Source organism: Ochotona princeps, chromosome 12 (assembly GCF_030435755.1).
Source record: "Ochotona princeps isolate mOchPri1 chromosome 12, mOchPri1.hap1, whole genome shotgun sequence".
In the NCBI taxonomy this organism is placed as follows: Eukaryota; Metazoa; Chordata; class Mammalia; order Lagomorpha; family Ochotonidae; genus Ochotona; species Ochotona princeps.
The window spans coordinates 48,420,499-48,436,459 of NC_080843.1; the positions used below are offsets into that span (position 1 = coordinate 48,420,499).

The 15,961-nt window shown below is 40.6% G+C and overlaps 1 protein-coding gene across 2 annotated transcripts in view; it reads left to right on the top strand.

Moving 5' to 3' along the window:
* The window catches only part of CYSLTR2 (cysteinyl leukotriene receptor 2), a 28,280-nt gene extending 19,066 nt beyond the window's left edge, over nucleotides 1-9,214 (top strand). For both annotated transcript variants that reach the window (XM_004577665.4, XM_058670772.1), the window contains exon 2: nucleotides 7,974-9,214. In XM_004577665.4, the coding sequence (XP_004577722.2) occupies nucleotides 7,975-9,018 (1,044 nt within the window). In that variant the 5' untranslated portion in view covers nucleotide 7,974 and the 3' untranslated portion in view covers nucleotides 9,019-9,214. The remainder of the gene's footprint in view (nucleotides 1-7,973) is intronic.
* Nucleotides 9,215-15,961: the final 6,747 nt, after the last annotated feature.

The following is a 15,961-nucleotide window of genomic DNA, read 5'->3' on the forward strand; positions in this document are numbered from 1 at the left end:
TTTTTTACCAAAAAGTAAGGCTTATTCACGCTTGACACAGTTTTCAATTAGTTCTTGGCTGTGAGTGGAAAGCCTTCTGTATACAGCAACAAGTGTTTACCATCAATCTCTCTTTGGTTAAATAAGAAGTTGAGGATAATATGATTGTCTGGGACAACTCTGTCTAATGAATTCATATTTAAGCCTAGGCTTCCAGAGCAGAAGTTCTTTGAGGCAAGGCCTCTATTGGGGTCCGGGACAGGTTTAGGATGAACTCTTCTGTTGCATTATCACAGCTGTGGCAGTAGTTGCTCACAGGGTGCTCAACCAAGCCAGACAATTCTCTCCAGGTGCTCCTGGAGGTAGTCTGCTCTTTGTCAAGGCTGGACCAGGTGGAATCTTCTGGTCTTTGTCTTCTTTAAAAAGCTTGTTTGTTTTTTTGTTTGTTTGAAGGGAAAAGTGAGAGAGAGAGAGAAAGGCTGGACCAGGTGGAATCCAGGAGCCAAGCCCTCCAACTGAGTGTCCCAGGGGTCCAAGAACTTGGCTGTTTTCCACTGTCTTCCCCAGAGCATTAGCAGGGAGCTGGATGAAAAGTAGCTGAGACTCAAGGCCAGGTTTTGATATGGGATTTCACAAGCAGCAGCTTAACCTGCTGTATCACAGTGCTACCTTTTGAGGTTCCTGCTTTCTTTTTAAGGAAATCTATTTCACTGGAGTCTTGGTAGTTCATATTAAAATTTCCAACAGTGGGAAATAGCCTAGTAGCTAAAATCCCTGCCTTACATGCGCTGGGATCCCATATATGCACTGATTTGTGTCCTGGCTACTCCACTTCCCATCCAGCTCCTTGCTTGTGACCTGGGAAAGCAGTAGAGTATGGCCCAAAACCTTGGGACCCTGCACCCATGTGGGAGACCAGGAAGACGTCCCTGGCTCCTGGCTTTGGATCATCTCAGCTCTGGCCATTGCAGCTACTTGGGGAATGAACCAGCAGACTGAAGATCTTCCTTTGTATCTTCTTCTGTCTGTATATCTGCCTTTCCATTAAAAATAAATAAATCTTTCAAAAAATTTTCCAACAAGGTTCCTAACTGTACCAGATAAATTAGTGGATGACAGATGTGTGTAAGTCCATTATCCACATAGGGTTTGTCCAGTAGGCAGACTTTCCTCTGTGTTAGAGGGAGGAGTCTTCTAAGCAGGCAGAAAACTCCAGGAGCAATTGAAGTGACTTTTTAAAATTAGGATATTAGAGATGAATTAACAGAGAACATAAGAGGTCGTGCAGAACTGAATGGTTTATTATTATAGCAGGGCGGCCATTGTCTCACAGGATGACACACATCAAAACAAAGGAAATGAGAGTTTTTATACTTTCCACAAACATAGTGCGTGTGGTGGGAAAGCAGGTATGGGGAGCACAGATTGGTGGAGTTTCCACAAGGTCAGAGTAACCCATAATCGTTCCAAGCAAAGGGTAAGTAAGTAGTTTTCTGTGGGAGGAAAGGCATTAGGCAACATTCCAAGGGACAACAAAACATAGACTCTGGAGTTAGATCTTTGCAGGACTCCGGGCCTATGTGCAGCCTTGAGTGTACACAGGGTATCTTCTGCTCTATGTCTCTCTTGAAGTGTCTGCCAGGCATCTGCACCACAGGTGGAGTCCAATCTTTGCTTCCATTCATAAGGGCTGAGTGTGCAGCAGTACAGATGTAAGGACCTCAGCAGGAATATTTTGTGCATGTGAAGTCTGCATTAATTTTGCAACAGAGCTTACACATTAGAAGGAAAAGGTAAAAGAAGCCTCATCCTTTGAAATGTATTTTAAAAAGACAGTTATTGCATTTTGTCAGAGGTCATTTAGGGATATTCCAAGGAGATCCTCATGAATGAGTCCTCAGTAAGGGTCACCGGTCACAGCCTTCATTTTCTGCAGATGAGGACAAGCAATAGCTAAGGTTAAACAGTCACTATGATGGATGGTGCATCTGCAAGGAAACCAGCATAACTACAAAAGATCAGGGGACCAACTGGAAAGTTTTGGGTTATTTCTGTCCATAAGAAGATTGGAAAACCACTGGGTTTAGTGGAGATTGTAGACTTCCATTAAATAAGCTGGCTTAAGGCTTCTATAAGCTTTGCTGCAACAGCAAGTGTTGCTTTGCAAGAGGCTGCTGCACTTAAGACAGAAACCAACAATGGATGCCTGGCATGTCCCATGCAGTTAGTAAGAGCAGCAGTATATACCTTCAGGATTCTCATGACACCCTCATCCCCCACCCCTCCAAAATGGTTTGTGCATCTGGAAAAATTATTTGATGCATAGTTATATGGTAACCTTTGTACTTAAACAAGAGCATGCATTTTTTTTTTTTGAGTGCTTCTTTTAACTTAGAAAAGGTTTGTGTAGGATGGGTATTGTGGTAAAGCAGATGAAGCCATTGTGTAAAAGACCTGCATCCCATGTCATCAGAGTAACTGGTTCGAGTCCTGGCTCCTCCACTTCTGATTCATCTTTATGAGACTACATCCTGGGAAATGGCAGATGATAGCTTAAGTGCTTGGCCTCCTACCACCCATGTGGGAGACCCGGATGAAATTCCTGGCTCCTGGATTCAGCTTGGCCAGCCTTAAATGTGGGTAGTAAGTCAGCTGATGAAAGTTCTCTCTTTCTCTGTCTTCCAAGTAAATGAAACAAACAGAAAAATGTATGTAATCTTAAAAGGTATTTATGGTAATATAAGTTACATAAATATAGTATAACCAATTCAGGAAAAAAGTGTTTTTAATCCATCAGTTTTTTTGTTACTAAGTTTGGTAAGCAAAAGAGCTTTCATAATCATTTTGATTAAAACTCAGAGTTATTTAGAAATCTAATTCCCATTGTCCTTCCTTTTGGCTTTAAGGTTAAATCAATTAAATACAATAATGGGTATATCATGCCAGATTTAGCCTTTGAATAAACTATTCCAGCATTTCAAAAGTTATTAAATTAGCAGCAAATGCTACTCAACCCATATATGTTTTTATTTTTATATTAATAATTTGTATTAATTATCATCTCTAATAAAAATAATTGACATTGTTTTTCTCTAGGCACAAAATAAATAGGAAAGAAAATCCAAACTATTTATATATACTTTTCTTTTTTTTTTCTTCTTCTTTCTTTATTTATTTTTATTGCAAAGGCAGATACACAGAGAAAGAGATACAGAAAGATCTTCTGTCCCCTAGCTCACTCCCATAGTGGCCAAAATGGCCAGAACTGAGACAATTCAAAGACAGGAGCCAGGAGGCTCCCCTGGGTCCCCAACATGGGTGGCAGGATCCCAAGGCTTGGGGCCGTCCTCCACTGCTTTCCCAGGCCAAAAGCAGGGAGCTACAAGGGAAGTGGAGCAGCGGGGACATGAACTAGTGCCCATATGGGATCCTGGTATATATACTTTTCTATCAGAGTTTATTTCATACAATTCAGTTTTTATAGAGAGAAACATATCACTCAAAACATTCAGATATTGTGTTAATGTACTGCCATTTTAAGAAGCCAACTTAAAATTATATTTAATGACTATGTTTGCTTCATATGTAGAAGTTATTTAGGCATCTACAGATTACTAATCATTTGTTTAAGATCTTAAAATAAGGGTAAGAAAATACAATTTTAGTTAATACACTAAATTCTTATGTTTTGTAGCATTATAAGAATTTCATAAAATTAAGCCTTTTTAGGTGCTTGTTATTGTACAATTGAATATAATTCCAAATTTTATGCAAGCTATAAAATGTTTTGAATTTTGATGGAAATAGGGAAATCTTGCTTAATTCCTACAACCATTTTAGGAAATTCAGTTTAATCAGAAGAAATTCAGTTATGGTTTCAGACAAACTGAATCTCTATGCCAACACTAGTTTTCAAATTAATGTTTTGAAGAAACTGATTCAAGTAAAAAATTTCATCTTCTTTTAACTTGAAGATAGTGCTTTTTCTTCTTTTCTTATAATTATAATGATAAAGGGTATTATGTAAATATACTTTCAGTGTCCACAAAAAAAAACTCAGTTTAATAACCTTTTCTTTATTTCAGGCTATCTTTCTGGACTAAATATTCCTAGAATGTACACATAAAACATGAGTGGCTCTTTTGATAAGGTAATCATTAGTTTCCTAAGAGAGGAGAAATGAGAGGAAGAAGAATAGAGAATAAAAAAGAAAAGGGAAGCTGCTTTTAGTTGAACATGAAATTAACACTGAAACAGGCTAATTATGTTGCCTTTGAAAAGAAAGCTCATACAGAGAAAGCCAGAGTTTAAAATACATCAGAAAAAAGTGACTTTAGAATTGATTGAAGTCCTTGGCAATTTTATCAACGTAACTAATTAAAGAGCTAGTACTTACTCAAACGGGGGCTACTCTATCTTCAATTTTAAGCAAAAATCGCTCTTAGACCAAAGACAGTATCTCTTGGAGGTTTCTTCACCCTTTTATATGAAGTGTCCTTCAAATCAACAGTCTGATTTATGTCAGAAAGATCTCCAAAGAGTTCATGCCATTTCCAGATCGTCTGTGATGAAACTGTGCCTGTTGTGGCGACACATACACATGTCAGCACTGCAGAGGGCCAGTATGAGGGAAGCAGGTGCCTGGCCTGGAAGGAAGAGAGTTCTAGGCAGAATGGAGCCTACAGAGTACCAGTCATCTATAAGGATGGCATTAGCCTGACCTTACGTCTATGGAATTTGAACAAAGGCCAATTGTCTCCTGTCAGAGCTGAAAAATGAAATAAAGTAGTTTTCACAGTTGCAAATATAACACAGAGGAAATCCTAATAAATTGGTGACACAAAATTTATCCAACAAACCAAATTTGTCCAAAGAATGGTAGTCCTTCTGACGTCTCTGGGCCTGGGGCAGCCAGAGGACAGGCCGTTGGGGCTTTTGCTCATTCTTCCCCTACAGACGATGCTTGGGACAATAAGTAGACCATGGAGCAGATGTTGGAAGAAGGCTAGAAAACAATCTTCCTGATTTTTACCAGATTATGAATCTGATCAGATAACTGGCAAGTCTTAGAGGATTTGTTCCTAGGAAAACAACCACACACAGAGAATCAGAACTCAATTCCCTGGGGAACAGGCAGATATCTCAGACACAGGTGCTAGCATTGGGTTGAGGTGCTGATTCAGGCAGCAAGGATTTCAGACAAATCTTGGTGAAGCTCCATTTCCATCAGCGCTTCCAGTTCAGGACCACCACAAACACATATGTAATTGAACAAGGTGACCTTCGAGTACAACAAGGTTGCTCAGAGCTTTCTGTTTTCTCTGGGATCACTTCTCTTGGTGTACAGAGAAGACAGAACTGGGAGGCACCTTCTGTGGGGTGAAAGCGGTCTTGTGAAACCAAAATGTCTTCTGAAACATGAGCGTCCTTAAGCAGTTCTCTCTAGATGGAATTTTGCAATCTTCGTAAGGCATAACGTCCACGCCACAACTCCATTTAAAGTTAAAGTTTATGTGTTCAGATAATTATCGGGTCTCATGCAATTCCAAGAAATAATGTAAAAAGAAAGCTTGGTGTATTTCCCCCCAATGATAACCAAGCTCTAGTGTGTATCAACCAGGATGTTGACATTGCTTAGTTATGAAACAGAACATTTCCTTCACCACAAGGCTTCCTTACGATGTCCTCTGATAACCACATCTACTTCTCTCTCACCTTCACTCTCTTCCTAATCCCCAGAAAGTACTATTTCTGCATTTCTATGTTTTTGTCATTTCAAGGATGTTATATGAATGGAATCACACTGTATGTAATCTTCTGAGATTGATTTTGTTCACATGACATAATTCTCTGGAGATTTGTCTAAGTTATGAACATAGTAATAGGTTACTCTTTTCATTGCTGAGTAGTAGTCCATGCTATGAATGCACCACAGTTATTTAATGATCGAAGAACATCTGGGTTATTTTCATTTTGGGGCTAGTAGAAATAAAGATGGTGTAACCACTCACATATAGGTTTTTGTATGAACATACGTTTTCTTTTTCTTTTCTTTCTTTTCTTCTTCTTCTTCTTCTTTTTTTTTTTTTTGGTTTTGCCTGCATGGAGTAAATGCCCAGAGATAAAATTACTGAACTGCATTATAGTTAAATAATTGGTTTTTGAAGAAATTGACAGACTGTTTTTCAGAATGGCTGCTATTTTATGTTCTTACCAACAATGAGGGAATGGCTTCAGTTCTCGTATTTGGTCAGGTTGCTAGATTTTATCATGCAAATACATATGTCATGATATCCCAATGTGGCTTCACTTTACGTTTTCCTAGTGGCTAATGATGTTAAGCAAATGTCATGTTCTTATTTGCCATATGTAAATCTTCTGAAATGTCTTCTATGTCTTTCCCACAGTTTCTAATTAGATTTTTAAAATCCTTGATATTAATAGAGTCATTCATAATTTCCTTTTATTTGAATGGCCCATATTTTTCCATCTTTTTGCTTTCAAGCCACCAATATTGCTTTTTGAAATGATTTCCTTATAGACAGATTTTCATGCAGTTGGATCTTTTTTAAATACTCCAATCTGCCAATCTGTTTTTTTAAACTGATATCTGTTGACCATTTATCTTTAGTGTAATTATTTTTAGGAATCAATCTGCCATTCTACTTTTTGTTTTCTATTTGCATTACCTGTTTTTGTTTTTCCTGCCTACCTGTTAGTTGCCTGTACATCTTTTAAAATTCCATTTGGATTTATCTATGGCATTTTTTTTACTGTAGCTATATTTAAATGGTTTATCAGCTTTTACTTTAGGCATTACATTATATAAACATTACTTGTCAGTCTACTAGCATCACTATTTTTCCAGTAAAGTGGAACATAGAAGAAACTTTACTTCCATTATGTCTCTTTTTAAATATAGTTATCTTAAATAGTTGTTCTACATCCACTTAGAATCACATCAGATAGTGTTATTTTTTATTTTGGTCATCAAACATAACCTAGACTCAAAAGTGAAGGAAAGTCTATGTATTTAATCATATGCTCGGTTGCCAAGTTTGTTTTTGCTGTTTTGTTGTTCCAAGATTCCTTCTTTTATCAATCCCTCCCTATTTAGAAAACTTTTCTTTAGTCATTGAGTTTTAAAATTTACTCTAAAGACAGAGATACACAGAGAATGAGGGTCAGGAAGAGAAAGAGATCATTCATCTGCTGATTCACTCGCCAAATGGCTGAAACAGTTAAAGCCAGGCCAGCTCAAAGACAGGAACCTGAAACTCCATCTTGGTCACTCACACAGGTGCAGGATCTCAAGCACTTGTGCTCCCTTCCTGTGTTTTCCCAGGCATATTAGCAGGGAGTTGGACCCAAAATAGATCAGCTGGGTCTCCAAGCAGCATTCACATAGGATGCTGGCCATTATGCTAGGCAGCAGCTTTGCCCTCTGTGTCACAACATAGCTCTTACTCTTTTTAAAGCAGATCTTCTGGCAATAAATTCTTAATCTTCTATCATCTGAGAAATTCTTGATAGTCCCTTCTTACCTAAGGAATATTTTCACTTATCTAAAACTCTAGGTTGGTTGGTCTTCTCTTTCAGTACTTAAAAGTTGCCATGTCATTTATTTCTGTCCCTCATGGTTTCTGATGAGAAATCTGCTGTTTAGCAGATTGGACTGTAGCATCAGAGGGAGACATTTGTGTCAATGTGAGCATGAAGCCAGCAGTTCTCTACAACTGAGGCTGCAGGATCTGTCACCCGTGCGGGAGACTCAAATAGAGTTCCAGGCTCCTGGCTTCAGGTTGACGCAGCCTTGGGGACTGCAGCTATTTTGGGGGTGAACCAACAGATGGAAGATCTCTCTCAATCTCAGTTTATTTCTTACTTTCCTGCTTCTCTCTGGAACTCTGCCTTTCAAATAAAACAAATGAATAAATAAATCTTTAAAAGGGGCAAATGCACAGCACAACTTTTTCTGTTTGTTTTCTTCCCAGCATGGAGAGAAGACTCATGCTGGTGCCTCCATCCAGCTTTGTATCAGAAATGGAACTAAACGGCACGTTGAGCAGTCACAACAGCAGCAGAGATTGCGCAATCAAAAATTTCAAGAAAGATTTTTATCCAATCGTGTACTTGATAATATTTGTCTGGGGAATTTTGGGAAATGGATTTTCTGTATACATTTTCCTGAAACCTTATAAGAAATCCACATCTGTGAACGTTTTCATGCTAAACCTGGCCATTTCAGATCTCCTGTTCATCGTCACACTGCCCTTCAGGGCTGACTACTATATCAGAGGCTCCAATTGGATCTTTGGGGACTTGACCTGCAGGATCATGTCTTACTCTTTGTACGTCAACATGTACAGCAGCATTTACTTCCTGACGGTGTTGAGTGTTGTGCGTTTCCTGGCCACTGTTCACCCTTTCCGGCTTCTCCACATCACCAGCATCAGAAGTGCCTGGATCCTTTGTGGGATCATTTGGCTTTTCATCATGGCTGCCTCCATCGCACTTCTAGGTACCGGCTCTGAGGAGAAAGGCAATGTCACATCGTGCTTTGAGCTGAATCCCGAGAAGATTAATAAACTGCAGACCATGAACCACCTAGCTTTGGTGGTGGGCTTCCTGCTGCCACTGTGCACACTCACTGTCTGCTACCTGCTCATCATCCGGGTCCTACTGAAGGTGGAGATCCCAGAATCGGGACTGCGGGCTTCCCACAAGAAGGCACTGATTACCATCATCATAGCCTTGATCATCTTCCTCGTGTGTTTCCTGCCCTATCATGTGCTGAGGACTCTCCATCTGCTCACGTGGAAGATGAGCATGTGCGGAGAAGCACTGCACAAAGCTGTGGTCATCACACTGACCCTGGCGGCCACCAACAGCTGCCTCAATCCTCTGCTCTACTACTTTGCTGGGGAGAACTTTAAGGACCGCCTAAGGGCTGTGTTCAGAAAAAGTCCTTCTCAGGAGGCAGAGACCAAGTTCAGCTTTCCTGTTTGCACGTGGTTGAGGAAACAAACAGGGGTGTGAGGAGCTATTGGGTAAGGCCTGTTCTGGCACCTTTGGCTTTACTTCCGTTCGCTCAACAATTCCAGATGGCTTGGTGTTTACAGACTTCCCAACAAATATCTTATCACAACACTTAGTTGATTATGACTTTTGTCAATAAGACCTACATTAAAAATGTTAGGTGTATTTGCAGTTCTTTGATCCAAATGGGAGTGATGTAGGAAGTTGCACTATGAAGTTGCACTCACTGAAGTGTCAGCATGGGAAAAATGCCAAGACAATGGACCCTGTTTTTTGCTAGGTTCTATATCAGATCTCCGGCCCCTCAAACCTTCTAGACTCACAACCTAAAGATATACTATACGTGCAGGCTCTTTCTGCTCCCTTTCCTTGCTCAACTCCCAGAGATACAGCCAGTTAACGAGTCCTGGGAGGCCCCAGGGCAGATTAAATGTGCCTCCTAACAGGGTAGGGGAAGACTTTGTGAAGAGTGAGGGTTCACTAGAACAAAGCAAGTCCAGACCCCAAATGAGGACAGTGTGAGGAAAGAGGTAGAAGAATTGAAGTAAGAGAACGCCAGCGGTAGGTGGCAGAAGGAGATGTTTCATTTGGCTTTGGTCAAAAGGGGTTTAGCTTACTGAAGGCAAGAGTGTTTCTTTGCCTCTCTATTGCCTGGGGGTTAAAATGGAAAGGAGCAGAAGGAGGACCAGGGCACTGCTGTTAGGGCAGGGATGGGCACTGTCTGGCCTTGCCAAGGCAACCATGGGAGGAATTTGAAGCTCATTTAATCTACAGCAGGCTGATTATTTAAGTTGATAATTTTGTATGGCCAAAAGAACGCTGTTGTAAATATGCAAGTGGCCCTCAGCAGAAGTAAAAGTCCCCATCCTGGTCTAGGGCTCACAAAAGGCTTTAAGGGCTTGGGTTGGGCACTCAGGGAAAAGGTAGGATAGAGAATGAGTTGCAAAGCTCGTTGTATTCCTAAATGCTTTCTGTCTATGAACAGTTTGGAAGATTTGAGTAGTGTGATAGCACTCTCCCTTTTGAAAGAGGATACGGGAGGTGGCATGATAGCTCAGTAGGACAATCCTCCCCTGACAAGTGCCATCATCCCATAAGGACTCTGATTCATGTCCCAACTGTTCCACTTACCATCCAACTCTCTGCTTATGGCCTGAGAAAGCAGTGGAGGATGGCCCAAAGCTTGGGACCTTGCACCTTTGTGAGAGGCCTCGAAGAAACTCCTAGCTTCTGATTGACTCAACTACGGCCATTGCAGCCACTTGGGGCGTGAGCCAGAGGATGGAAGATCTTTCTCTTTGTCTCTAATTCTCTCTGTAAATCTACCTTTCGAATAAAAATAAATGCATCTTTTTATTTTTTTTAAAGAGTATAGAAAAGCAGTGGGCAATGGGAGGAGATTCTTTCCGTGCACTGGAACAAGGTCAGGCACACCTCCTGCCATCATCGCCATGACTGCTGTGTGTCTTGCTGGTAACTTTGTGTTCTACCCTTATTGAGATGATTGTGCCAGACCCTTTACTTTTGTTAATCTCCCACTACAGTCACACCAAAACCCTGGGTTTCCAAATACAGGAAGACAGTAAAGCTCAAAGAAATTAAGAAATATATCCAAGTTTACATATCAAGTTAGAGTTCTGGAAACTACTTGCAGCTTCATGGTCTGGGAGCTCCTCCTGCTGCTACCCTTACAGTCATGAAGATGGGTTGAAGGTCTGAATGGTAGCCTTTTCCTCCAGTATGAACCTACTTCTCTTCTCACCAGACAATTGAGGTTCTCGCTGAAGAACCTCAGTGGCCTAGTGGAGGGTGGAAGAGTGGAGTATTCTGCACTAGGGAGGGACTAAGCCAATCTTCATAGTAAACAAGAACCCAAGTGTCCTCTTATCCAGCGTTCACAATGATAACAAGGTAGATGGCTTTTTCAAAGGAAGACCCTAGAAAAATCTTCTATGGGCAAACTGCCCAGTCCAAGGAAAAGCGCTAGCAGATACAGACAGTCAGGGATCTTACAATGCGAATGCTGGTGTTTTCTTCATTACTCAGCTACTTGTGAATACTAGTGCATGGCCAATCTCTTCCACTCACAGAGTCCAGCTCATCAACTTGGGAGAGTTTCATTTTTTGTTAAATTGGAGGAAATATCCTAATGTGAAAGACACCAGTGAATCAACAAGAAGGTGGACAGAAACATTAACTTTAAAAAAAAAGTTTTTGTGTTTTTATCAGAAAGTTTCTGGAGGAGATACTCATCATGGTGTCAGGGAAAGGTGAAGATAATTCTAAGATGTTAGTTTGCAATAGGGTCACACAAGTGGAAACAGGAATCTGCAAGGACTCTATGAGGAATGTTTCTAAGAGAAACAAGAAAATACTTGAATTATACACCTTTAGAGTTATTTATATTTCACTGGGAGACTTTGTGATGAACTCATGATAAACACATAGATACATAAGCAAATGAAAATTTAATGCAGTTATCAAATACAAAAAGGAAAAATTTAACAACAGTACACTACATGGATTAGCTGTGAATAATATTGACATAGAGTAATGTCGACAGAGAAATATTGCAATATAATGTTTTTCAGAAAATGAGGGGAGAGTGTTGTGTTGAGACAGAGGGGGAAAGGTATAAGAAATTTAAGTTTCCATCTTCTACCAAAGCAAATGTGCAGTAACTAAAGCTGGGATGATGCATAGTTGCTAGGAACAGTATGTGCCAATAGGAGGTGAACACCAGAAACAGCAAAAAGAATAGACAGAGATTACCCCTGCAGAAAAGGTAGGGGAGGAAAGATGTGGGGACTTCTCTTTTCTTTTTTAGAGTTGTGTGCATTGACAAAGTAAAATAAACTTTCAATTAAAATTAAATTTTAAAATTTTCATGAATTCTGAGGGCTTTGGGGGAGGATCAGAGATGGTTTGCTATGTTACTCGAGGTATTTTAATTATAAATAACAGAAAAGCCAATTCCTAACGGCTGGCACAATAAAGAGACATCACAGTCCTTTGTGACTGAAACATGCTCAGAAAAGTTGAACTCCAGGCTCTATGGAAGCAGGCCTCGCAGGCTTTGCCATGTGGCTAAATACCCTTTGGGGAACCAGATGAAAACAGCTGCAGGCTGCTGCCTTACCCGTTCCTAGGAGGAAAAAAAAAGATGTCTCCTATCCAAATCATTTAGCCAATGTCCTGGGTTTCCTTTCAGTTGGAACCACTATTACACACCACTCTGAAACTAAACCAAGCAAGGAGAGGTTACCATGGGCTTGGAGTCGGGCTTGGGATTGGACCAGCTAGAATCTCATCTGGGAGGGAAGTGACTCAGAGGATGGGAAAACTGATGAGCCTGAGAAGGAAGGGTGAGAGATGAACTGGAAATTTCTGTTGTGAAGCCTTGCTCATAGAAATCTCCTTTACCTTCCAAGTGGAAAGGTCCACATTAAACTGGAATAATCAAGGGGAACCAAACAAAGTCCTGGGGCTACAGAACAAAACGCCAAGCTAGTTGGAGGCATTGCTGTGGAACCCCCAAATCTGGGTCCATTCACCAGAAGGCAGAAAGCCAATCACTGACATGGAGGTCAGTGGTGGAAGAAACAGAGTGTAGAGCGAGGTGTTGGCCTGCTATTGGCTAGTTCCTGAGCTCTCCGCCTAGTTAGAGCTGATGTTTCTTACAGATTTCACTTGAAACAGGTCAGCCCATTCCAGGTTCCTGGTTGGACAGTGATGCTGTAACCTTCCTTTGACTGGTAGGTGATGCTGTGCTCTACAGATAATTTTTGATGGCCAGGTGGGCTTCGGTTGACCTCAAGGGTTACATGCCAGTGATACCGACCTTCTTTAACGGACTTGGAATTTCCTGACTGGACCTGGAATCTCCCCCCCAAAACAGCCCTTTCTGGACAATACTGCCACCAAGATTTTAGCTATAGGAGAAGCAAATGACTTCTTGATTTGAACTTAGGCCAGATGTAACTATCCCTGTATTCAGTAAATCACTTTTGATAAAGAATGGACAAAGATGCCTTGGGTTCTGAGAGACAGGCTACAGGCGGGTCCTGCCCATACATTATATGAGTTCAGTCTCATTTGAGATGAGAAGCGGAGTTATGAGTCACTGATGTCTTTAAGTCTCTCTCTCTCTCTCTCTCTCTCTCTCTCTCTCTCTCTCTCTTTCTCTTTCTGTGTGTGTGTGAGAGAGAGAAAGGGAAAGAGAGAGAGAGAAAGAGAGAATGATTTCCTTTTCCCAAGACTTTTCCACTTTCCAGTCTGGATGAAAGCTTTTATCCTGAAGGAAGCGAACAAATGAAAGTGTTTATTTACACAAGGTTAAAGGGAAAACTACCCTGGGGTTTCAGCCACCATTTTTTTGTTTGAGAGTATACATTTCCTCAAGCAAATACATGAATTGTTCAACTGTGAGGAAGGATTTTTGCTACATAAACTTTGGTAGAATTGTGATACTAGAACTTTACTTTTTCATAGGAAACCTAGGATACAGATTCCATTATATTTTGTGATTGTGTTGAATCCTTTGTTTTACATTTAATAATTGCAATTTATTCTCAAGTAGAGTGGCAAAAAATGCATTAGGGCAGTAGATTTGGCAGGGAAGAAGGCTTTTTACAGAAAATTCTTTTTTTTTTAATTTTGGAAAGGAATTTTATTTATTTATTTTTAAAATAGAGACCCAGTTAAGGAAGAATAAGGTTGGGGTTCAAGTGCTAATTCAAGGGATGTGATGATAACAGAACCTTGCTCTAATGACATTTCATCCCCAAATAGATGGAGGCAACTATTTAAGACTAATAAAAGCCTTAAGGAAAAATAGAGTGAGAGAGGGATTGCTGGAATGTAAATATGTGTTTTAAAGTTCTAATAATTAATGATCGCACTGGCATAAGAATTCACCGAGAGATGAAAGAAACACAGCCCGAACGTGAGCTGAATTGCATGGGGAGTGGGAAAGTCCTCTAAAGAGTATATGGTTTTTATCAGGCAGGAATTTGAGGGAATACTATCCTCCGTAGAAATTAAAGATTTTAGCAATCTGGCATGGTGACAAAGTGGCCTAAGCTCCCTTCCATCTGTGACATCCAAATTCCATCTTGGAGCACTGATTAGAGTAAGTCTGCTCCACTTTCAGTCTGGCTCCCTGCTAATGTATCTGGGAAGATAGCAGATATTGGCCCAGGTACCTGGGCCCCTATCACCCATAAAGGAGGCAGGATGTAATCACTGGCTCCTAAACTTGGCCTGGCTTAGACTGGCAATAGCAGTTATTTGGGAAGTGAACTGGCAGATGAACAAACTCTCTCTCTCCCTTTGAAATAAGACTCAGCATCGTTTAGGGTTTTGTTATGAATTTGATATGAACCTGAGGCATGCTTTCCCAGCGAGAACACCTATCCCGTTGACTGTTCCATCCGTTTCAGTCCAGCTTTTGTTTCTAACACCGCATACAGATTGCTTTATCCAAGTCCTTAATGAGCACTATGTTGTCAGATCAGAAGGCTCCTCTTGTAGCCTCTGTTGCGAGAAACAAAATTGATCATTATTTATTCTTTAAACTCTTCTTGTTTAGGCTTTACAACACAGCAGTTTCCTGCTTTTTTCCTCCTTTGTATCTGAACACTCCTCCAAACAAGCTTTGATTTGGCTGTGTGTGTGTGTGTGTTTAATCAATTCATCAATTTGAAGCTTAAGCTAGATTAAAGCTGTGTCTTTGGTACTCCATGCCCTGTTTACCTTCTGCTTCTCTCTATTTTGGCAGCTAAATTTTGCCCAATTTTACTTAATCAATAGCTAGGAATCCAAATAATAGGAACATAACTTATTTACTTATTTATTATTTTACCATTTCACCTCACTGTTTTGTCTTCTCTGCAAACTTCAGTATCTTGTAACAACTGGCCAGTAGTGTCAACAAAGGTAGTCTCCTCCTTTGCCAACCTCAGTAACTGGGTCACTTTCTCCATTACTTCCCAATAGGCTACAGCCTATTTGTTATTGTTAGTTATCAGGCATGAAAATTAAAAAGAATTTCATCTTCTCCCTAGACAGACATTTAAGGGAAGCCATCATCGTTTTTATTAGGAATAAACTTCCAAAATATGAAAATTGATATGCAATTCAACTGCACAAATTGCTTTACTAGGTACTCACCACCTTTGTGTCAGACACTGTGCTGGCCATCTGGGGTACAAAGATGAATAAGACATGGTCTGGCAGAGGGCTTAAAATATATACATAACGCAGCAGAAGGTGACTCAAGATGTGACTCAGATTGCTACAAGCGAGATACAGATGAAGCATCAGTGGAGCACTCAGGAGGAAGGCTTTTAGTTCAAGTGATAGCTTCATGGAAAATACGGCTAAAGAAAGGGTAGACTTTAACATGGAAACATTGAGGATAGGGAGGGCGTTTGGTGGTTAAGATGCCAGATAGGTAGCCTGTGTGCCACACTGGAGTGGTTGGGTTTGATTCTGGATTGTGGCTGCTGACTCCAGCTGCCTGCGCATGTAGACCCTGGGTAGCCATGGTGGTAATTCAGGTGTCTGGGTCCTTGCCACCTACATGGGAAATGTGGGCTGAGTTCCTGGCTCCCGGATTCAGCGAGGACTAGCCATTGTGGATATTTGAAGAGTGAGTCAGCAGATGAGATCTCTTTCTCTCAAATAAGTAAATATGTTTTTTAAAAAAAAAATAGTAAGGGGAAAAGAAAGGGCATTTCAGTTGAGGAGATGGGCAAAGATCTAAGGGAAAACTAGTGTTTTCTGGAGACTGAAAGCATGATGGTATGGTTATGCAGATGTTGGGCAGGGGACACAGAAGCTGAAAGAGCAAATCAGGTGGGATCATGGAGGACGTGGATGCTGTTCCAGGGACTATGTTGCCAATCACTGGAGAGTCATGTAAGACCTCTGGCAAGGGAGC